The sequence below is a fragment of the Fringilla coelebs genome (genome assembly GCF_963513975.1).
Source record: "Fringilla coelebs genome assembly, chromosome: 5".
Classification (NCBI taxonomy): domain Eukaryota; kingdom Metazoa; phylum Chordata; class Aves; order Passeriformes; family Fringillidae; genus Fringilla; species Fringilla coelebs.
This window is the reverse complement of record NC_140033.1, coordinates 29,526,002-29,551,593: the sequence shown is the minus strand read 5'-3', so window position 1 is coordinate 29,551,593 and position 25,592 is coordinate 29,526,002. Positions and strand designations below refer to the sequence as shown.

Here is a 25,592-nt window from a genome sequence, read left to right as displayed (position 1 = left end):
GTAAACACTGTGAGAAACTCATGAGTGAGGGAAACACAATTCTGTGTGAATAAACCCTATCAAACAGGAATACATTAAATCCAAAAGTGACTGCTACCTCTGAATTTCTTTACTGGCATGGGGAGTGCCAATGTAGGGGGTTCAAACATCCTTCCTGAGCTTTGTGCCTCTGCTACACAAATTGTATTCCTATCTCCTTCCCATGCTCTTGCAACAGAGTCAGCTGCTGGGCACTGAGAGCATTTGACTTGCACTAATTTCAGTATCTGTTCATCATATATTAAAACAAGTTACAGAAAGCCAGCTACTGTGCTCTGTCTCCAAGGCATTCACCTATGGGGCCTACAAGTTTCATTATTCTCCTATATTCCAACTCTTTCCTGTAGCTCCAGGAGTAGCTCATGCCATGAAATGTACACAGCAGGACAGAGATGACACTCGTTCTCCTTCAAAAGAAAGGCACTTCTGTTTTAGACATCAGTAGAGGTTTAAACTAGAGGTCCTTCTGGCCTTAAAAAAAACAGAAGAAAGGAATGAAGCTGAGCAGTGCAAGGTGTATCCCAGCATTCATCAACTGTTTGATGAGCACTGATGGAAACAACCAAAACACTGAGGGTGCCAGGTGCCCCAAACACCTTCTCTTTCAGTCCTAGTGTGTGTTAACAACAGAGGACAGGCTCTGGTGGAGGATACTTCAGCTCTGCCAAACTCATTAATATTCAAACCAAGGTGATATCTAATGGCCCCCAATATACAGGCAGCTGGACTGGAGAAGGAGTAAATAGCATCTTCCCAGACAAAGCCCAGTGGAATGAGAAGCAAGCTCATTCTAGGAGTGGGTGAAGGGAGGGCTTTCACCTGAACCGGTGGCTGCAGTGTAGTGAGAAGTCTGTGACTGGACACCCACACCCACATAAATGTAACCTACACCCAGGACAGGAAACTGGATACACACTATTCTCTTCTAAAATTTTATTATTAAAAATACCACCCTACTGTCAATCTCTGTGTGTCTTCATTTACCTGGGAAAGACTTTTATCAGTGTAAATCAGATTCGGATCCATCCTGCCTTTCAAACCATCTCTTTGACTATGATGCATAAACAAGGAAAGAACAGGTGCAAGAGAAACTATTTCTCTACATTTAGTTTTATAATACCTGGATGTAAAGCACATTGTCACTAATGACACAGAATTATTACAGGGATGAAAACTGCTTGCTGGGTTAAAAGATTATCGAATAATCAGAACAAAAGCAATTTTCAGGTTTCATTACACATACATGAAATCACAGTTTAAGCAGTCACAAAAAAGCACTGCAGAGCAATAACTCTCCCGATTCACATTAATTTTCCTAAATAATAAAGGAAAAACAATTCTTTGTAGACATCTGGGATTATACAAAATTACACTTATGAAATACGTGTTTTGCAGAGTGATCTGCTAGGAGAACTTTTATTTAAAACATGCACTGTACAGAATCCCTGAGTTACTCTTGTTTTGATCTTTATACCACAAGAGAGAGGAGAGCCAAACAAGTTTCCTGTTGGACAGAGGAAGGTACAAGACAGAAAATCAATCCATTGTATGTTAAATTGCCTCAAACATAGCTTAGAATTGACAAAGCATTAATATGGAGAGTTAACTTTTACCTTAAGACTCTGGATTTTAATGAGAGGAATCAATTATCCTTTCATCAATTACCAGGGTAGTTTCCCCATAAGCTAAGGATTTCAGCAGGCCAATCTGATTTTTTCATACCTACCTCAATAAACATTCATTTCTTTTTCATGGTATATATTACAATTTTCTCATTGAAAGTAAAGAACAACCAGACTGATGAGAATCAGCTTCAATTAAGACTACTGAAAGCTAATATGGTATAAAATCCTAAAAATCATTAATTTAATACACTTAGTGCAACCATTTGTTTAAGTCAGCACAGTGGGCTCCAATTAACATTTTTAAAGCATACTTCCTGCACTAGTCAGAGAAGTAGAATAACTATTAGTAGGGTGACAGAAATTCAATATCAATATTTAATGATTGCAAGCCTACTGGAAATTCAGATCTTCTACAGGATTTACTTAGTGCTGCTGTAAAGGTGCAGACACACATTTTTCAATGACACTGGAAAAAACAAGTCCAAAAATCAGGAACAGGCTCAACCATAAGCAGCCTGAAAAGGAAAAAACTTATTCCCTTAGGACAGAAATCACTTTATCTTTGCCTCGAGCATGCATTCAAGTCACCAATAAACCCAAGACCAATAACTGGCTCAGCTGTTACCTACATTGCCATCTCCCTGAATAAAACAGAGACAAAAGAGGGGAGTTGAGTCATGGTGCAGCTGCAACACCCAGCATGAAACTAATCCCAGCTGAACTGCACAACTGATAATAGTTACCAGCACACACCCAATTAGGTGGGATTAATAAATGATTCCATCAAATAGATGGTGCAATTAAATAACAGCAGTTAACTGGTATGTGATTTATGTAGATAAAAACATTCAGACATATCAGATGTAAACTTTGCATTAATGAACCTTATACATAGCCATTTTGCATCCTGATGAAGTGTTAAGCCAAGAACTCTGGAACTGTGATAAATAATGGTATACATCCTTTGATTTCAACATTTTGATCCAGAAAGCAAAAGCTAGTGCTCTGAATCACAAATTTTAAATTTCATCACAGCCTTACACGTCTCAATACACTTTTCTGTATACATTGAAAAACACATTTTGTAAGATTATGTATTTTCTCCATTTATGGACCACTTATCCATAAGTGATACAGTGCATGTATCACTTATGCAGCAGAGATTGCCTTGTGATTGAGAGTGGTTAATCTGGCACCTGAATGACTAATTCATAGCAGTTTAGCTATGGACAGGCTTGGTGTACTTTACTCACATGAGAACCAATTCGCAGGAGGTTGTTCTACTGGTTTAAACGAGGTCACAGGAGAGCTAAGGCATTCCTCAAAGAAATCAATACACCAGAATCTGACTCTAAATCCAGCCTTGTGTGTTCAGAAGTTGCCATTCTCAGTAAGTCAAGGTCTGGAACCTTTCTTTGTTAAGATTTCCAAGAGGTACATCTCACAGCTGATTATATTATATAATCAAATATTGCTAGTTCTGTGTGAGGGAACTGAGCAGCTTACAGAAAATTATTACTTTCTCACTTAGTTTCCCACTTATTCATTCAGACTAATGACCAAACAAACTCAAAAAGCAATATTTTATGTACTGCACTGAATTCCTCCTTGGAAAGCAACTTTTGACGTACATAGCAATATCTCATCTGTCACTTATTCACATACATAAAGATTTTAGTATAACATATGGATACCAACTTCCTTAAAGATTATTTATCAATTAGACAAATGTGAGTAATGGACAGAAGATTTCAGCATGTGAAAACGTGCAGGTGGTACTGTAAATCACCATATAGTTTAGAGTCAATATATTCTTTTGTGAGACTTCAATAATATTCAGTTCTGTATATTTTTGTCTCTTCATTCAAAAGCTCATGAAAGACCGAAACAGCATTTTTACAGTAATTTTGATGCATTCTACATATGACAAAAGACATGAAGGGTAACTTTAAAGCTATTCTTAATTTCAATTTACAGTTTATGTCTAGCAAATAGATCAGGTCTTGTTAAAGAGCAGATTACAAATGTTTAGCCACAGTGCCCTCTAGCTGTCTTAATTCTTATTTTACAGTTTCAGCATAGTTTTCATGGAAGAAAAAAATCTCTGCATGAACCACCAGCTGGAGAGGTATAGGTATTGCCAACTGTGCTCCATCTACCCAGTTTTCCTCATCATGATGACCCATCCACCCACTCCCAAAAAAAGCCTTTCTCTAACACCCAATGAACACAATGTATTTTTCTTATTGAATTTCCCAGGCTGAAAACTCTAGAGCAGGAAACCAGTCTGAAGAAAATAGAAACTGACTAGAAATTTTCATTGGGACCCAAAAAACCTCAACAGAAAGAATAGGTTTCTATCTTTCACTGCTTTTTCCTTCTGTGTGCAATCCATGCTGTTTGATTTGAATTCGAAGCCCCAGTAAAGAGCATTTGGGCACACCTGGAAAGGTGGGCTGGTAGATAAAAGAATGAAGGCCAGGCTCCCTTCTCAGATGACACCAGTCAGCTGCAAACAGGTAAGAGGCAGTTTATCATGCATTTTTCTAATCCAGCTGGCTTAGGGAACCGGGTCACTTTTCAAAGGCTGTGCCTTCCAGAAACACTCCCTGGTGGATACTTGATATTCTCTTCCTTCTTCCTTCTCTTGAGACTACACTTTCCCCACTTCAGACCTTTAAAATAATACTAAAACCTGATTCAACTAAAACCTGATATACTCAGTGTCTTAAATAATTCTTCAACTTTATTCTTTGTAAAAAGATGCACCCAGCTTCTTTCTTAACAGACAAGATGATTTACATACAGGAATTTTTTAACCATGGCCACTTTCGCTTCAAAAAAAAAAACACCAGGAAATTGCAGACCTTCACAAAATAAGGATTTATTTGAACTATTTTGCAATTAATCACCTTTAGCAGTGTGCTCCCAGTCCCTCCGTAATCCTGAAGTCTGACACAGCAAAGTTCCTTCCTTGGCCTTCTTTTTCCAGGAAAAGTGAGAAGAAGGGGTGAAATTGGAAAATTTAGGTTAAGCATCCCAGAGATCCTAAAACCATTTCAAATTTCTACCCCAGCCTACTGTAATTTTAATACATGTATAAATCCTGAGAATAACTGCGTGGTAAACAATTTTTTTAATAGCCATTTTCACTCTGTTCTTATTTTAAATGAAAAACAGCTGGAACTAGTAATACCAGATGAGAACATTCAATTCTTTGCAAGGTTCAGAGCTACAAAATTCAAGACATATCTCTGACACTGTGTGCATTCTGCTCATTTAATGCTTATGTTGCATTTATGGAGCTGCAACATAAGGCAAAACAAAACTATGAGAACCTGGATCTTAACATCCACTGTGTGGAAATACCTTGAGGTAAGCCCTGTCTCCTGGACACAGGATGCTTTCAGTAATAGATTAAAAACAAGGTTTCCTCAACCCTACCAATGTGAGAACTGAGCACTTACTCTACAGTTCCTTGAGGAGGTAAACAGCTCCATAAATGCAACATAAGCACTAAATGAGCAGAGTGCATACAGTGTCAGAGATATGTCTTGAAAAAGTCCAAAACTGAACTATCTAAAAAGATCAGTGCTTCTGAGTCACAAGAACTGACCATAGGTGAATGGCTTGTGATGGTGTTTGCTCCAGCTTATAGAATTTTGGTGTCCCTGCACTGGGAGGGGGGTTTTCTTCATTTTTCCTATCCTAATTCCATTCATCTTATTGTATGCATATATGGAAATCGTTTCAGCGTGGAATACTTCTAGTAGGTAAATGCTGTGAGAAAACCATTCTGAGAAAGACTAGCAAATATCTTTGAGACCCCAAGTGCTACATGATGCTACATATGACCAGAGGTTAAGAAGAGTATTTTCAGCCCTGGAAAAATTTCAGGCTTTGGTGATATGTTTCAGAAGTCTCTAATCTGACTTTTCTTTTTTGTTGCTGTTGTTTTTGTTTAGTCCCAAGCCAGTCTTGCAAGCCTCAGTACTAAGCCCAAGAAGCACAGCACACACAGGTCACTCACAGCTGGTGTCACAGTCACAATTGCAGGTTTCTGCCTCTGCTGTCACACTGTTCCAGGGTGCACTTGTCCCCCAGGGAGGCCCAGGGAGCGCACACAGGACCAGCCTTCCCTCCCCTAGGACAAAAGGAGCGCACACAGGACCAGCCTTCCCTCCCCTAGGACAAAAGCAAACGCCCTCTGCAAGGTCCCTCACTGTCCTTCACACAGAGCAAGGCATCACCCTCCTGCTACGGCAGAGTACTAAAGATATATTTCCTTTCTTAGCCTCACAAGCATTTTAAGGCTAGGAAAAGGTTCTTTTGAGTCTATTCTCATTTACTCCTCTCTGTAGGACTGATTGTCAAATGCTGCTGTTACCTAGCACCAATTTATGTTCTTGGTTACCATTATGTGTTGGACAGACTTGAGGTATTACAACAGGTCACCTGAAAGAAGCAGAACCTATTGTGCATCTTGACTCCACTTTTCAGAGCACGTGTCACTGAAAGCCATTTTATCACAATCCATTCTACAGGTTGATTCCATTTAGATAGGTTCTAACCGTGTCATTTTCAATGTTTCATTATAATTTTTTACAACCAGCAGTGCTCTCCATCACAGTCATGCTGATTCTCTCACAGCAAAAATGTCTCTAAAATTAAATTCCTGTCCGATGCTTTCCTAGGTGAACACCGTTAAGTGGCAAAACATTTCTAACCTATACTTAGAGATTTTCTGTAAGAAATCCTTGCATGGAGAATTTTGGATTGGAAAGTGTTTGTATCCTAAGTTACATTCACTTTTTTGCATGCCTATATGAGTAACACTTCAGCATGCAAATTCAGAATTCTTACACTCAGCTATTTTTAAGTTCTTTCATTCCTAAAACAGTGAATTGCATTAAAAGTTTTACATACTTTTTAAAAGGAGGAAAATTCTTTTAATAATACTGCCAGTAATGAATTTAGGGAACAATATATGCCTGTATAAAGTATATTTTCTTTTTTTCAGAAACAGCAACATATCTCAATTCCTCTCAATCTACATATACATATATATGTATATTCAGGTACCCATTCACAAACACATACTAAAATATACTATCCTTTCCTTCTTTCAAAGAATATTACTACAGAATGAACAAGAATAGATGTAACTGCATTTTGAATAAATAATACTGAAACTTTCACACTATTTTTAAAGCTTTAACAGTAAATTTAATTGAAGAATGATAATGTGGAGAAAGCTTTTGGCACATTAATTATAAAAAAGCTCTTTAATTTAGCATTTTTCTTCTGCCATCTGGTACCACCATAAGTAGTTATCTGTACATTATTCAAACTTATTTTTGAATTCTTGAATTTTAGACTGCTTGTTGACTTTTTTACAGTAAGTATTCATTTTTTTTTTTTAAAATATCTGCTTCAATTTTCTGTAACTGGTGCTTTGTCTACTTATTTGAATGCGAAGTTCCTTTGGGTGCTGAAACTACACAATAAGCAGTTCTGGCACAAAAAAAAAAAAAAAAGAAAAAAATAAAAGAAAGAAAAGGAGTAATTCCTGCCTCAAAACTTTGTACACTGTTACTACACAGCAAATAAAACCATTTACTTCAAAACCTATAGATAACTGTAGCAGGGAAATGCTTAAAGTGTGCAATGCTGTGATAAACACTGAAGACATTCTAAGACACTATTTCTTGTTAACATGCAAAAGAAAGTGGAGGGCTGCAGCTACTAGCAAGCAAAAATGTCCTGGACCATTTAGTGTGTATTCTGACTAAAGAACTCAAAAGTTGGCACAAAGACTCACAGAGAGAATAAACCAGCAATCTGAGTAATCTAATGGAAATAAATAAATAAAGCAAGAAATCCTTCAAGGTCCTGAGTACTTTTGTATATTAAATTTTCTTTATCAAATCTTGAAAATTTCTCCTCCATCCATAAATTTAATGTCTTTTTTCCTGTTGGGGCCTATTACGAAGGTTTTTCCATACTATGAGTATTGCTAAGAGAAAACCAAGTATTCAAGTCCAATTCCATAGTGAAAATACTGCTAGTTTCCTTTTAGATTAACCTAGGTAAGTTTCAGATAAAATAATGCAAGTAGCAGGAATGAGTTACAGTATGGCTCTACCACCTTCATTTGTGCCCTTTACACTCTGGTAACTATTTCCAATCTGTCCATTTCATTCGTGGAGATTAAAACACTTGGATATTTTTAACGTTTTTCTCTCACTGGAATGTACCTGAGGGTTTTCTAGAAACTCAAAAACTGTTTGTAGCTTCCCTTTTACAAACAAAATGTTAGAATTCATTAGCCTGGGTGGAAAAAAAAAAAACAAAACCCAGAAGACTGATTAAAAAAACCCACCACATTTTCTAGCTTGGAAAAAAAGGTAGTCCATTTATAATTGGTACCAAACATTTATAACTTCTTATGTACAAACACATTTCTTTGTCTGGTGATTTGTAGAGGTATGAACCTATTAATGAAGAGGTACCACCTAAAAGTGATATCCTGTTTTAAAAAAAACTGCATTAACCATGCAGGTTAATCCCTAAAGTGCTGGGATTTTTACATCACACTTTGAGATTCTCTTTAAGAAGACCTAGAAAACAGACAATTGCTGAAAAGTGCAAGTAATTATTTTTTAAATTGACTACTTATTTTTGTTACAGTTGGGTTTTTAGGGTGATTGATGGTTTCACCATCAGATAAAAAACAGGGAGACGTGCATTTTTACTTGCTAAATTCAGACATTTATATAAAAATGTCAGTGCAGTAATTTTTCAAGATGACAATAAAATGTGTCATACAAATGCATGTACTTTTGGGAGGGACTGCAATATTAAATCTTTTTTAAAAGCTCATGTTGTATTTTCTTGGAAAGCAAACCCGTTTTTCTATTTTCTTCCATTACCCCCTGTACTACTAAACAGTGAAAAAACCAGATACTTCAAATTGCCCCCTCTAGCAAGAGCAGATTAAGTTATGGCATTAGGGCCATAATCTGGCAAGAATTCCCTCAAATGCTCAATTTAATTCACACAAGCAGCCACCTGCAAACACAAGGCAGTTGATGCAGCCAGCAGAGTGAGAAGGGCAGAGCCCATCATCCCGTGTTGGGGGGTGCTGAAAGCACCACGGGACCCAAATCTGGCTGAATCCCATCAGCTGCTGCCTCTGCTGCTGCCAGGGCAGACCAAACGCCTGCAGAATTTCCTCCTGCACTTTCCAGTTCCTTCCCTTCCCTGCCATGGCTGTCATACTCAGTAGCCTCCATCACCAGCCTGAGAGGGCTGGGAACAGGCTGCCTCCCATCTGCTGCTGCCTCCTACCTCGCTGCTGGCAGGCATGCGGGGACAGGGGGGCTCTCCTCCCCAGCTCTGCTCTGATGACAAAAAGGAGAACACAGCAGCAAAAGTCTCACTAGGGTGGCAGCTGGGCTACAGAATTTTCTGTTCCAGGTGCTTGGTATCTTCAGAGTTTTCAGCCAAAACTAAGGATAAAAAGTGTCAAGAAGATTTTCTTCTTAAAAAAACTCATCTTTATGGAAGTTTTCATTATTAAATTTCTATTTTTGAAACACTGTTTATCTCAATGTCCTCCTGTAAGCTAAAAGCAAACAATACAGTAATGGACCAGCTCCTCAGCTAAAGGAAATTGGCAGTAGGTCTCTCAGAAGATAAAACTCAATTTTAGGTTCCCCTGGCAAAGGAAAAACCTCTTCGAAGTGCAGATTGCAGCTTTACAGATTTTCTAGCTCAAGGTGAGATGACCTGAAAACTTGATAGCCTAGACAAGAAGAAACTGTGCTTTACTCAGGCCATCCCAAAAGGACTCTGCCCTAACAGGCCTCAGGAGGTGCCTTTGGACCTTTACACAGAGATAATACCCACACACATGTGGCCTCAGCTCATGAGCTGCACGCAAAGGGCAAGCCACTAACTTGCTCCCCAGATTGTTTATCTCTTTGGAACTCAATAATCTGGGCTAGAGAAAAGTATTTTTCAGTCTTCAGGGAACCCAACTCATGTGTTTCATGGGCAAAGAAAACAAGAAATGAACACAGCATCAATGCTATAGCTCCTGAAACGGCAAGAGAGCTGCTGGAGCAGAGCATTTTACATAATCCTGCTGGAAATGCCACAGCAGCAAGGTTAGTGTGGTTAAGGGAAAACACTCTCAATGTCTTCATGTGAAGTCAATACAGAGGGGTATGAAATAAGGAAATCTGTAACAGTGCCATCAATTTTGCATAAGGTTTAAGAACACTGTGCTGTGATCAATTTACCCAGTCATTTATTCCTAGCACTGGAAAGGAAATTTATTTGAAAGGAGGAAAGGGGAATCAGTCTACAAAGCCCTAAGACATTCCCACAGTCACATCAGTCTCACCATGGCAACTCCACAGGACAGCTAGCACACAGCCACAGGGCTACTTGTCCCTCTGTCCTGAGTTTGAGCAAGACCCCTCTGGTGCTGGACACGCCTTTGTCTCTCCCAAGCTTCTCCCATTGCAGCCTCCAGCATCCTCTGTGCTTGCTGTTCATAGCTAACAGGTCTGGCTGTGCTCAGCACTTGCAGTTCTTCCCTCTGGCATCTCTTACCAGTGACAACCCTCTTGGAACCAGAGTCATTGATTGTGGGCAACAGGAAGAAAGCTCTTAGAGGAAGTGGGGTTTACAACAGTGCTACAACTATAACTCTTACCCAAACAACTGCAAGTACCTGAGACTAATTCAGTCAGCCTGCATGACAAGCACTGTATGCCCAAGCTGTGTCTTCTGCCTGTATTTTGACAAAAAACTCCTTCCAGAACTGGTGTGTGTCACTTGAGATTCTATGGTGTGGCCTTTGACAGTAAGCTGTCTAAAAGAGTTCACAGGAAAATAATTTGGCTTTGATGGGTTTTTTCCCTCACTGTTTGTTGTTCTCCACAAATTCCTGTTAATTCAGTCATTCTATCCAAGTGATTAACATTGCTCTCACCCTGACTCACCTGCATTACAAGAGAGCCAGTTATGCCACAGGAGTTTTGGCAGTCTTTGATACCAACAACCAGCAGGTAGTCCTGGGATAGTTCTAAGGACAAGAGAGCTCTTTGGTGTCCTGGGATACCACCCTCCCTGGGATCTGTGATGATTCTATGCCAACTGTTTTGTGATGTGCAAGACCTCCCTTGCCCTTTCTCTGCGGAGAGCGTGGTTTGCGGAATGAGTTTCTCGGTCATTAAAAGGTTTGGGTTTTCAGAATCATCATCTTGTAATTATACCTAAATTAAGCATTTTCTATTCTTTGCCATTTCCTGGCAAAGAAGGAAAAGTTTGATGAAGTCTACTTCACAGAAGACAGAAGCAATATGGCAGATTTAGCACATGGAGAGGTATTTTTTGACCAGTAAGTAAGTTTTTTGGGAGTAAGTTTAGCCATAAAGGTTGAAACACCATGAACTAGTTTGGAATTTTCAATTACTTTGATTTTCAAGTACTAATCCTGGCTCAGGACATTTTCCAACCACAGTGACTTGGAAAATACAGTTTCTATTGCTGCTGTGATCTCAGTAGACACCTGTGTCAGGATCCCAGCTGGGAGGACAACCTGCAATAAAAAGGCTAACTTGTAAACCTCTTACAGATTGCATTCTTAGAGCAATATTTTACACCCATAATTTGTATAACCATAATACAATAAGAAATAAGAAAGCTTCTGCTTCTATATACTTTTACATAATGTAAACCTGTCACAGTTTTTTGCTGTTTAGAAGCTACAAATATTCTAAGGGAGTTCCTGTTTTCCATGCACATTTTGAGGAAGAATGGTGGCCCCAAAGGATTAATGTCTGAGAGCAGCATAGAGGCCTTACAGACTTGGAACCTTTCCTTCTAGCAGTTCACAAACTGTGAACTTTCTGAAGCTCACAGTATAACACTTTAAAATCTTTGCCAAATATTGAGCATGACCACGGTATAAATACACAGCCACACCAAATATACACAGAGGACACATCAAAATGAAGCCCACAAAACATATGACCAGGTAGACAGAGCTATGAAAGTATACTGGAGGCCAAATACAGATCCACTGTGGGCCTCACAGGTCTGTAGAATAGTAAACATGGTTAGGAAAACAAACCAAATCTTTGTTGTCCCTAAACCTTGTTCTAAAATTATGCTAATGAGGACTATATGATAATGACTAATAATGATAAAATGATAATAATGACTAATCCTTGACTCTAATGAGTAATCAAACAAACTAAAGCACAGAATCCTGAACAACATGCAGCTTTTAAGCTTTGAGTAAATACACCTTTCCAGGGACACGATAATCTGTATCTTGGGGAAAAAGGAAAAGGAGCAGTAACTAATTTGGATAAGGGTAAAGGAGAAATAGAAAGTTTGGAATAGTTTAATAGAAAGCTATTATTGTGGCTTTTAAATATAGAAACAGCTGTTTCCTTGTTTCAGCTTGTCAAACAAAATGCAAGCCCTCTGTACAGGCATTTGTCAGCTGCAGATTGTAACTGGGTCCAAATCCACTAAATCACTCTAAAACTAATTAAAGTTGCATTGTTATTCCTAAGGAATTTCTGCAAGTAATGAAAAATGTATTGAAATTTCACACTTTTTCTGCAAAAGAAATGAGCAGTAAGAGAAGATATAACTACACCAAAAAATATGTGCTCTCTCCTAGTGCTTAATAAGAACGACCAAAACCTTTTGACAGCACAGGGAATAAATTCACACCAAACCCTCTCCTCACACACACAACACTCAAAGAAGACATCCCCAATAATTTGTATTATTGCTACAGTGATGTGACAATTTGCAGCTAAGAGAAAATGAGTTTGTGTCTGTTATTTCAATGACACTTTATAGTGTTGAATAATGATGCACCTGAACATCCTTGGGACAACTGAAAATCTCTTCATCTAGGACAAGACAGCTGACATTTGTGACACAAGCAGTCACAACTTTGATTTTTGGACATCATATGAAAAGTACATCGCTGTGTTGTAATGTTAAACATCAGAGCATTATTTACTGATGCAGGCACCCAAAGGAGAAAATGGACTTCCTTTGGGTGATAGATTCTCTACTTCAAGCAATACAGTTGGGAAAACTTCAATGTGAGTAGGTACAGACTTGGAATACCTCAGTATGTCAGGGGTACAAAAGTCACATATAAATGACAAAAATACGGGACAGTCCCTGGACATTTCCAGACCTGAAATTCCTTTAAAGAAACAATAAATAAAGGGCTCTGAATTTGCTTGTGGCACAAAAAAAACCGGAAAAAAGTCTGATAGCGAGGAGCCCCGAATACTTCCAGGGGATTTCACTTCTTAAACTGCGCCCTTTGCTGCCACCACGTGGCCTTGCCGCAAGACACTTTTTGGTACAGAAAAATAAAAGTTTCCTTCTTTCATTTATGTCTCAAATACAGTCTTTAATAAATAAGCCATGTTGCTTATCTGTTAGATAGCTCAAAGTTACTGCTTAATTTCAAGAATCTAAATGACCTAAGATAATGAATGAACACCCAAGTCCCTCACTGTTTAAAAAAGTATTCAATGGCGTTTTCGTAACAGATATAATCACCAGATATTCAGTTCTGACTACAAGAACAGGGACCTTACACTAGTGATCAGTGCATCAGTGCCCTACGCTGTGAAGTGCCCTACACTATGAAGTACCTAAAAGGAAACATCACTGAAAAAAAAAATAATAGTGACTTTAAATTTAAAAAGACACATTCAAATCAGTCATGCTTTCACCCAGCCGACAGCTGTACAATGTAATTCAAATACCAGCAACTTGTTCACATAATTATAGAATTTTTAACTCTGGAAAAGACTTCCATGGTCATCAAATCCACCTGTTTGCTGAGAACCAGTGTGTTTACCACTAAAACCCAAGAGCCACACCTCTTTTAAACACTTCCAGAGATTGTGATTCCACCATTTCCCTGGACAGTCTGTTCTAATGCTCAACGACCCTTTTTGTGAAGTTTTGGGGTTTTTTTCCTAATATCCAACACACACCACCCTGGCACAATTTGAGGCCATTCCCTCTCATCCTGTCAGGAGATGCCTGGGAGAAGAGATGGACCCCTCTTCACTACAGCTTCCATTCAGGTCATTGTAGATGGTGACAGGGCCTCCCCTAAGTCTCCTTTATTACAGAATATACAAACCCCAGCACCCTGAGCCCCTTCTCTTATGACTCCCTTCCCCAGCCTCATTGCCCTTCTCTGGCCATGCTCCAGCACCTCAATGCCTTTCTTGTAGGGAGGGGCCCAGAACTGAACACAGTATTCAGCTTGGGCTCTTCCCTGAAAATTCAAGTCCCTACTGCTACATTTTTAAGGGGTATATTCACACTATTTTAGGTTTGCTGCACTAAGACACATGTGAAGTGTCTTTAAAAAATGCTAAAAAAAAAAAAAAAAACGAATTTTGGCAACTGTAAAATGCACCTTTTTTAGATATGGTTATATGCCAGAGCTTTCAATCACAGGTTTCTCGAGCCCTCAAAAGGGATTTTACTGTAGCCATCCATGCTGGCATAATGCAGGATGTATGACTTTCCTACTTGTGTGCCAGGAAGGGATTTTCATTGATGAGACCAAACGTCTGACATAAAGAAACTTGTCAGAATCCCTCTGGTGCCAGAACCCAGGGAAAGGTGATCCAGAGACATTGCAAGGAGAAAACAAAAAAAAAGGCAGAAAAAAACTTAGTCTTGTAGACAGGAAGTCTTTCATAGCCCTTGTATTGAACGGTGTGTAATCTGGGATGCCTGTGTTTCCTAGGAGCCCGCAGGCTCAAAGGTCAGCTTCCCTCTACAAACACCCTAACCTTCATGCAGGCAAACTCTGACCTTCATCCTGGAAACCAGGCTCTCTGGTGACAATCACTTCAGCAAGGCACTGAGGTAAAAGATATAGGCAGAGCTGTTCTTTTGCACAGAAGTACAAAACCATGTAGCAAATACAAATAGCTTTCATAAGGATTACATTTACTCAGGGAAAAAAAATGCACTCCTTAAAACACTTCATTAGGGCAACATGGAGTAGTTGGCTTTGATGATGTTTGTTGTAGAAACCCTCTTTTCAAAATACTACACATTGTTCTACCCCAGCTTTGAGAGGACTAATCCAAGAGCTCTGTTTCACTGATGATTTAAGTTCTGTAAAGAGCCCTCAGTCCACCTTGAAAAAAGCCATGCAATTCCATGAGCACATTATGGTGAACCTCCCAAAAGAATCACAACACATCCAGAGCTGGGGCATAAGCTCCAGGAAAGGGGAGGCTTCACCCCACAGAAAGCAAGAGGGCACAATGTCTGACACAGCTATTTTAGTGCTAGGCTGTGCCTATTTCCATGGATGTGGATGCTGATGGCCACGCAGCCTCTTAGCTCTGTTACAGGCTAATGGAAGCTTGTAACAGAGATGGGAGGCAGGAATGTGGATGGACAAATGAAATCTGGTTTCCAGACATGAGTCAGGCTTTGAAGATTCCTAATGCTTTGTCTAACAGCTAGCTGATTTTAGTTTATAGAACATTAGAAAGACCAAATATAAATCTTAACATGATACCAATAATAGTATGGCTACATAAATAGGGAAGCCAGAAACCTGCAACGCTGCCCGCCTCCTCATCCCAATTAGCCCACCTGTTATTGAGTGTTCATATTTACCACGTCATTACTGTGATTGTTTCATAAAACAGTCGATGAGTCTGCTGCTGTACCTGCCTGCCTCAAACCAATACATTCAGTTTTCATGCCACAATCTCATGATTATCCCAGCTGGTCTGTGCTTATGCTCATTCAGTGACAGGCAGTCCACCTCCTACTCACCTGTTGCTTTATGTCACATTGTTTACAGGACTTTGAACACTGCACATTTTTGTTGACATGCTTAAGATCTGCAACACACCACACCACAGCCCATTACTCATCATCAGTCTGTTGGTATGGCTCTGATATTCTGCTAGGAACAAGGAATTTAATTACTTGCATTGTTCTTCAACTCATAAGTTCTTTGGATTTCTTATTCCTTGCTGGGAAGTCTGTAGACGCTATCTTGCTTTTCATAAACAACATTGCTGTGGGTTCTTTGTCCAATGAACTCATTTTGTACATATTAGATGACTAATAACATAGATTTTCTCAGGAAAATCGACATATGAAAGTGTTGACACAAGAGGAGAAAGCAGGTCTTAAGACAGAAAACTGATTTAAAGAGGTTCATTTAAAATAAATGTATAATAGATGTTCATCTCTCAGCCAAACACAATTTTGCTCTGTCAGAGCACCTTATGGGGAAAAAAAATTAGAATATTCTAAACAAATTAGATCAGCAAATATTATTGTACATAACCAAAACAGAACTATACTATCCATTTAATATCCATAAGCTTCTTCAAATTTAGGTGTTTCAATTACTTTTAACTCTAAACTTCCTCCCCAGGCACAGTGGTAACTGTTAATCTTGTAAACCACTCAGTCCTAACTTCAAATCAAATTTGTTTAGCTACAATTTAAATTTTTTTTTAAAAGACATGATATTCATTAGTACTATGATTAAACAGTTGCTATCATTAGTCTAGGAGTCCATTTTTTATAACTAATAATTTAATCCTCTGGGCTAATTAACCAATTAAATTACTATTCTACCTAAATCCAGAAGGCAGAGGAATAAAAAAGTTTACAGAAAAGTATATTCTAGAGCAAGAGGGACAAAAACAAACTCTGGAACCTACCTCATATTCCCTGCCATAATGAGGAACAGGTTATAAATGTGAGAAAATATGAAGAGGAAGAGGATGGTACTGAAGAACATCGTCATCCAAGACCCATGGTCCTCCCGAAACATTTTCAGACGGAGCAACTGACCTATGGTACAGAAATTATGAGAAGGTGTATTTTAGTCAGTCAGTAAATACATGTTTGCATCATAATAAAACCAAAATAAATGACTAAACTGTATTTCTTCCTATAGCAAATTATTCTACTGTGTGTGAGGAGGACATACTTAGCATCATGCAGACAAAGTGCCCTTCAGTAGTTCAGCATGAACAGATATTGCTACAAAATTACAAATTACTTGCAGTCCAAAGGGGGGAAAAATTTCAACAAGGGCTAATTGCAATAACTTAATTTCAGTATTCTTAAGAGATTATGAGAAAAACTCCAGGCCATAACAATGCACTTCAAGTGCTAAAAATGGTTACTGATTCATCTATAACTTTCCTTTTTCATGTTCAAGACAGCTTTCCATGTCTAAGACAGTGTGAAGTATTTGAGGTATGTCCACTGACAAATATTATTTACTTCCCTAATTTAATTTGGTAATGAAATTAGGAGTCTGTGTAGAATCTTGTACTGAATGTTCTTCTTAGACCTAATCACTTTAATCATATGATATAGTATTACACTTTATTCTGCAAAGAACTCCTTTTTTCAAAGAATACTGGTGTGCCTTGCCACTGAAAAAGAAGCTGTGCTTACTCTTGCCACTGGTGTTAGGTGAAACTTTTATGATATTTTCGCTGCAAACATATTTTTCCTGGGCTAGCTTTTCTTCTCTGTCATCTCTGCCCTTAGAGAAGTGTTTAGACTATTGAAAACCTCACCAGGACAGGAATTTGCTTTTGCAAGGCTGAGAGTGCCACAGCAGAAGCCAAGAGGGGGTAAAGAAAGACGAGGGATGATTCAAGCAGCAAGGTGAAGGACAGCATCTACCAAGGAGACAGAGCAGTCTGGTGCTAGAAGAGGTGAAAACAGGGACAACAAAAGTCATATGAGGAGCTGAAGTGTCTGGAGAAGTGATATAGCAGACTGAGATGTGAAATGGTCTGGGATGGAGGCAACTTCTCTCAGCTGGTTGCTGAGCTACCAAGTCCACATTTCACATTGATTAGGGCTGGACACAGAGGGAAGCTATGAAGTGGGAGAAAATAACAAAAAATTTGAAATGCTCATTCAGGCAGACAGGAAGATTCCAGGACTGGCATTGCTGCTGAAGATGGAGATGCAGGTTTGGGGGAAGAAGAGCTGAGGACCTGGAGCAGACATGGGCTATGGGCTGAAGAGGTAGGATTTGAGCTCTGGATTAAGCAGCTGGAGGATGAGAGTTCTTTGAAAAAGCTGAGACTTTGGAAGGAGGTGGGAACCATGAGGCAGAAGAAGTGACAGGTAGGTGGAGGGGGGCTGAATGAAGCTCTACAATGGGACAAGAGCAACTCAGGTCCACAGACCAGTCCAGTAGCAGGCCAGTAGTACATGCCCCAAGCCCCTGTACTCTTCTACATTTTCACTGCTGGAAACCATGGCAGCCCCAGGCCTGGCTAGGCTGAGGATGTCCCATAAGTCTGTCCTTCCCTAAAGAGCAAGTGGAGGCTGCTATGGCAATAGCATATTATCCTGACTTGACTTACTGGAAGGAGGGGCTTAATGATAAAAGATATTTCCCTTGCAGTTTGATACCTGCTCTCTGAACAGCTGCCATTGCACATGGAATGCTACCAACACCTTGAAAAATAAGCAGTACTCGCAAAATAGACTTGTGGTTTCAGGAGGTCCAGATTAATGGAGAGAAAGAACACAGCCTGGAATCTAGACTTCTGTAAAATAGACAACTCCAACTTTTCTAAAACAGGTAAGAGGAAATATTTAATAAATATTCATTGTACCTGTACCCTCCAAAGCAATGCTTTTTCCTATTTATTACACACTGATTCATACCTAATAATATGTGTAAATATCATATTCCTAAAATAATATTTTCATAAATACTGTCTTCAGTAGGCAAATTCTTCCACTTTAACTTCCCTTCTACTGTAGCTTGTGTTTGCTATATATGACTTCATTAAGTCTCAAGCAGGGCTCATCAACATAATTTTTTAATGAAAGAAATAATACTTTAATCACAACACTGATATGTAAAAATGAAAGGAATTTAATATTAGCACAATCTTCTTCCCTAACTGCATACAAATGTCGCAGATGTTACTTATTGTTCCCAGCGTACCAGTAAGTATGACATGCTAAATGCACTTAAACTAAAATATGTTAAATGATCCACGTAATGCTAACATTGTTTTATACATCCTTTCACATCAATTCAGTTGAAATAAAAATGGGTGATCAGATGATTGCCTAACAGGTGAGTTGTTAAAGCACAAATTGCAAATAATGCTTATTATTTTTATAATACAGAAACTAGAAGTCTGTATAATGCTTTGTTTTTATAAAATAAGCTAAAAGGTTTCACTTTGAAACACACACAACAGAAATATTATGGGGTGTGAATGGTCAGAAATTTGGAAAACCTATCTAGTAACTGGAATAGACTTGCACTAGATTAAAATACAATTCAAAACAGACCAAAAAAATTCACAGAGTAATTCCAGAAAAATAAAATAGTTCATGTAAAATTAGGGCTTTTAGTATAAAGAATAGCAAACAAAAACTAGCAAGGGAAAAAGAGAGTAGATAAGGAATAATATTACACAAAATAAACTTTTGACTTATCTTAGCTTTCTTTTATTGGTTTTTGTTTGTTTGGTTTTTTTAACTTCAGGGAAAATTAGTTGCTTATTATGAATTTGTTTAAATTGTAAAATAAACTCTGACAGGTATGACAGAGAAGAACATGGTTATTAGGATATATTTACACATAAAAAATTATATACTTAAAAAACCCCAAATAAATGTGTTAAGCCTAATGGACCTTTGCAAATGCAAGTTAAATGCCATATGAATGACCACCAGTGATAAACTGTGAATTAACTACATACAAAAATCAAGATTGTCCTATCATAATGTTTCCTAGCTCCACCAGAAGTTTCCTCAAAATGTAACTTCTTACTGGAAACAGATCTTTTTATCAGCTCCAAGGCTTTGGAGAGCACATCAACAGTGCTAGGGGAACACAGGCTAGCAGAGATGTCAGCATTTAGGGTCCTGCAACAAACCAGGCAGTAACCAACCAGTATTTTTTTCCAGTCAAAGAGAAAAGACAACTCAATAGGCAGATACAAAAAATTGAGTCAAACAGGTCACTTCTTTAAAAACTAAAGTTTTTTTTTTCCAGTATCTTTAGATCCACAGCCCATAAGACAGTTGCACTCATTAAGCTGCAGAAGCAGAAACAAGAGAAACAGTGAGTTCTTACCCATGCATTTAGCATGCTTTCCTGTCTTAATTATGAGTGATGGAAACCATAAACTTCAACCATTTCCTGGGCATATTTGTAATATTCTAATATTACAAATGGTCTTCATTGAATCAGATGTATTCCTTTAATTCTGGGTGCACCATAAAGGGATTGCTTTTTCTGCCCCCTTAGTGCTCCAGGTCGTCTTCATCTATGACTGAAACTGTTCAACTGAAAAACTAACCTCAATAAATGGGAAGTATTTTGTAACCTTGAAAACCAATTCTATTTTCATCAAAGTTTGGCAAGTCTGATTTTAGTCAGTACTAACAACACATGCACACTATAATGCCATGGTGCTGTTGCTCATTCCACCCCAATACAATATGTGTATGTGTGTTGGCTGGGTTTGCTACAGAATACATGGACTTGGCAGTGAATGCTGTAATGTTCAGAAAAATAAAGTTTTATAAAAATACAGATGCAAAATTTTGGATTCAAACTATGAAGAAAATCTAGTCATATCCTGTACCTTGAGTTATGCTGGTGGTGCTAAGACAGTAGACAGAAAACTTGCTCTTGTCTGATATAAAAAAATGTCACTTCTGAAAATTATTACAGCACAGATCTTCTGGACATCAGGGTAGCTCCAATGGCTTCAGCATAGATCAGGGCATGCTGCCTGTCTTCCTGCATGCAGTCAGACTGCATCTGTGATTGTATAGGCTTTAAATTCTGCTAATGGAAGACCAGGAGATCCTGGAATAGCACCAAGCTGGGGGTCAAACCCCTTGTGTTTTCCTCTTGCTTATTAAGTTATCGCAGGAAAGGTTCTTTTCATCTTTGCACCTGTTCCCCTGTGTCCACCCTCTAAGTCACTCACTTCAGTTGCAAAGCACAGCTTCAAGAACCAAGTCTTATTTATGGTCTCTTAAGCTCTACTACAATACAAAGAATTAACAGGAGACAGCAAAAATATTTTAGAAAACTCAAACAGGAATCCCAAGGTAGACATGTGGGAAATGCCTACACAAACAGACATACTTTCTAATGACTCTCTGAGCCCCAAATGCACCTTACACAGCTGGGCACCTCCATCCCATTCAGCTACAAAACCCACTTCACAGAGCTCAGCCCTGAGTGGAGCCCAGCAAACTGAAGGTGATGAAGGAGACAGGGGGCTTTGTTTTGTTCAAGTCTGGTGCAGCTGTGGCCATACTGTTTGTAGCCAGTTTAGGACTTACTTATACTGCCATTTGTAAGTACTGAAAAGGAAGGCAGAGAGGTAGGAAATGCCATTTAATTCCAAGAATACACAAACTCTAGCCAAGAGGATTTCAGGAAATATATATTTCCCATACCTATTCAAACTACTTTTAATTGAACATATCATGAGAAAATGTTACTTAACTATCTTTCACGTTTTAAAGAATTTACAGGGATATCTTATAAATGTCAGAAGAAAACAATTAAACAGTTTGTGTAATTTTTTATATTCACAAAGGCTAAGGAGCAGGGAAAGTATAGCTACCTTAGGTTAAAGTCCAGCGCTTCAATACTTTAAAAAAATACATTTATAGAACAAACACTCCCCACCTGTGAAATACACTGTGAGTAGAACAGATGGTTTTCTATCTACATCATTTCCTGGAAAGTCATTTGACTGCCTTTGTAGCTGAGCTTCTGGAGAAACCCCTTTTCTTCCTAATTTTGTTGAGTACAGTCCAAACCAGCTTTATGTCAGGTAACTGAGTGAACTATAAATTTGCAAAGCACAATAGTGCAGTCTTTATTTAGCAGGTCCTCACTCAGCTTCTGCCTGTTATAGTTTGACCCATGTATGTGAACATACCTTTGGAAAAGTCTTATTGTATTAAGCTTGACATGAAAGCAAAGCATTACATTAAGGAACTAAAACACTATTGCCAATTCAATGGTTGAAGACGTTTCAGAATTTTCAATGAATCAATAACATTCTGAAAAGGTCTTTTCTTCCAGTCAAAGTATGGCCTGTACTGATGAAAATTTTATTCTTGCATCCTAGCAAGCACTGTAGTGGATTCTGATTTATAAATTGCTGTTTGGATGATCCTCATAAAAAGCTTCTACTTGGACAGACTTCACACTTTGGCATCATTTGGAAATTTTCTAGAAACATAACAAACTGCAATTGGTGACAGCTCATTCTGGCAGAATATTCCAGCTTTTGGTTTTATTAGGATAAAAAAAATCATCAGAATTAAGCATAAGACTTAATAAGGAGTCAAAACTTGCTTTGAAAAATACACTCAGATCTATATTCCACATATTCCATAATGGGAATTGATACAAAGTAGGCCATAACATTAGATTAAAAGAATATTTTCTAACCCTACCAAAGCACAATCTTTTAATCCTGGGACAAATATTTACAGAAGAAAATCAAAGAAAAAGGTCAAAAAAAGAACTTCGTCTAGCACTTTAGATGGAAAAGTTTCTGTGGCCTTCACTAAAAGCAGAATTTCATCCTCATTTGTTTTGATGCTGTTTTCAGTCACAGCTCACTGCACAGCTGCCCACATGAAGCTTGCCCCTAGGCCCCATATGGATGCTCAAGGCAATCAAAGCAATGATGGAATGAGCATGGGCAATTACTGTCCTTCTGTCACCTACTCTGCTTTTTCCAAAGATAGATTAGCGGCCAAGGGACACTGCTCTCACTTGAGAGTGCACACTTTTTTTCCCACATCCATTGTACACTACAGTAAATAGCAGAGAGGAAAATCCATAAGTCTTCCCATAGAAGTTCATGAAGATCTGCTCCTGCGGGGGTTGTAGAGTAAGCGGTGTTACCTACTTGGAGTTTACATCTCTTTCAGATAGAGGAGAGAGTTTGTACTTGATACTGTGTTCTGAATTCCTTTGCCAGTTCATACACACTGAATTTAACTTAAAATGTTTGAATTTTAATTGCAATGTATCCAACTCTGTTTTTATTTTAAAGGCTGTTGGTCTCTCTTTTCCCTTCAGGCGTACTCCGTGGACAGATGATGAATGGTACATGCGTTATTTTCATTTGCAACAGAAATCCTAAGCTGGAGTGGTACTGTTATTTGCTGATTCTGGTTTGCCTTTTCACTTTATTAACAGGATTTCTAGGCAATATACTTGCACTAAGACACTATGTTTACTGCATGAAGACATGGACTACCAATACCATATTTCTCTTTAATTTGGCACTGTGTGACTTTACTTGGACTCTCATGGCGCCTTTTTCAGTATATTATAATATCCAGAAGTTTGCTGTCTATTTCAGTCAAGCGTTTTATCAGATCATAGGACTATTTTTTAGTATTAATATCTATGGAAGTGTGTATTTCCTGACACTCATCAGCTTTGACAGATATGTAGGTGCTGTTCATCCCATCAGTTCATTAACATGGTGGGACAAGGAAAAGGCCGTGCTTTGCACCATCGGGGTATGGATCTTCATAGTGATTGCATCGGGGCCTGAGATTTACTACACAGTTGCAGCTAGAAGACAGCACAGCATCATAAATTACCTGGATAGCACTGAAGAACCTTTACAGTTTGCCATGCCATTCACACTCTCCAAAATTATACTGAGATTCCTAATTCCAGCCACAGTCATCTTTACGTGCTACATGTTGACTCTCAAAGCATTACTGCAGTTCAGTAAACGTCAGCAAAGAAGGAACAGACTTGTCAGGCCTCTGCTACTGATTTCAGCTGCTATGATTGTGTTTGCTGTTTCTTTCATACCTTACCATGTTATGATGATGGTGATACTAATTTACAGAATTAATTGTCAACCACCCTGTGGGAACATGGGCACATTAAGTGCCATTTACAAAGTCACAGAGATCATCTGCAGCATCAACAGTTGCCTTGACCCAATCATTTTTACAATAGCAAATAAGACATTCTATCAAAGAATTAAAAGTATAAAATGTCATCCCAAATGCCAGTACTGCTGTTGTCTGACAGGAAGGGTAAGGGACATCACTCTGTCCCTGAGAACAATGACTTAAACACCAGTGTACAAAGACTTGTATCTCCAGCTGCTCATGTGGCTTTTTGTGTCGTCACACCCATTTCAAATTTGGTCTCCATATTGTACAGATATCTCTTAACTAAGCAAGAATACACAGAAATGCAGAGTAAAACCTAACATGACAAGAAATACTAGCAGCTCCTAGCTTTACAGAATTGGCATTTTAAATATTGTTGTCATACCCTAATTTATTGTGAAATAATACTTCTATCTGTATGAACATGCAAAATGGAATAAAAAATGAAGAAAACTTCTAAGTAGCTTCTTTAATTCTGGGAGAGAAAAATACAGCAAGATTAAGAGCAGACAGTGTTGAGGAGCCTCCTTATAGTTTCTGTTAATTATTTCTTCATCAGTTTGTAAGTGCTGTCATGATTGTGATTGTGCAATTAATAGCTGTCAGAATGCCTACAGCTGAACTGCTTGAGCATTTGCAGAGAGGCTTTCTACAAGTACTTCATTTTAATGCTGCTTGATCTAGAGTTCCACTGGCAGTGGAACCTCATTAACCCAGGAAAGTGCAGCATATTTCCAAAAACAAACAAACAAAAAACAAATAGTAAGATAAAGTCCCTGAGGATAGTCAGAGCCACAGTGAATCCGCTCATGAAACAAAGAAGCAAGGATTAGAGAGCTGTGCTAAGCCTTCTCCCAGGCAGAGGGGTTCCCCCCAAACCCAGGCAACTGCGGTTGTTCGTTATTAGTGCCCTGCTTCAGGGCAGCCCGTGTTCTGCTACGACCTCTGAACTCCTCAACAGGGAGAAGTCTGCACTGGAAAAGCTCTGAAATGTAAGAGTAAGAGATGCCACTGCACAGAATGCTTCTTCTCCTGTTCCTTTGGGGTCTTAGCATCACAGCTTGAGGACAGTCCGAGACAATTAGACTACAATATATTTTGGTCATTCAACCAGCACAACAGTCATCAGAACATCCACCTTCAAGAGTCATTAAATATGTGTTCTTTCATCACACTGTACGGGCAAAATAATCATGTTCCAATAATCAGCCACCTGCTGACTTGTTTTTGTGCCAAGTTCCACACATTACCTTGTTAATTATGAAAGCCCATGTACCAGTGAGCACATTAACTTTACTTTCAAAGTTACTGATGATGAAATAGATTTTAATATACTTTGTACAGTCTTAATTATTTAATTTCCACAGTTTTAATATAATTTGCTCTTTTTATGTATTATAAAATCATTCTATTCTACAGGGGTATTAAATGTCTCTTTTTCTGTTTCAATTCAATCTGTTTCATAAATATATGAATATAAAATCTAGAATTCTTTTTAATTGTCTGTAACTGTGATAAGAAAAGAATCCGGTTCTGATAATCTGAAACACTTTACAAGTGTTGGGATGTACTCTTACACTCAAAAAATCCCACAGAAAAATTTCAGGCCTATGTGTACTTACTTCATTCTAAGTACTGCTTCTTTCCTTTGATATTTCTTAATGTTTCAATTTTTCTTACTTTAAAAGAAAAATATTCTTTTTTTTTTAATACAATTGTCCATTGGAAACATGCCTCCATGTCTGCTTGCCTCCATTGCCTGTGTCCACAAGTTCTATAAAGCTCATTAATTATCTTTCAATAAAGCCATATATAACAGAGGCCCCAAGATGCTCATACACATAAAAGAAAAAGGGGAAAAAAAAAGACAAGTAACAACTTTATGCCTCTAGA

General features: G+C 38.4%; 2 protein-coding genes across 2 annotated transcripts in view; one reads left to right on the top strand and one right to left on the bottom strand.

The window, feature by feature from the left end:
* The window catches only part of TMEM117 (transmembrane protein 117), a 179,468-nt gene that overhangs the window by 137,376 nt on the left and 16,500 nt on the right, over positions 1-25,592 (bottom strand). Inside the window, exon 3 of the mRNA XM_084206039.1 lies at positions 16,451-16,583. Coding sequence (XP_084062165.1) covers positions 16,451-16,583 — 133 coding nt within the window. The remainder of the gene's footprint in view (positions 1-16,450; positions 16,584-25,592) is intronic.
* On the top strand, positions 18,279-23,879 carry LOC311154316 (P2Y purinoceptor 1-like; the record flags this gene model as incomplete). The annotated part of the gene is made up of 2 exons (XM_084206673.1): positions 18,279-18,348; positions 22,858-23,879. The coding sequence occupies 2 exons, from the start codon at positions 18,279-18,281 to the stop codon at positions 23,877-23,879; spliced, it is 1,092 nt and encodes a 363-aa protein (XP_084062799.1).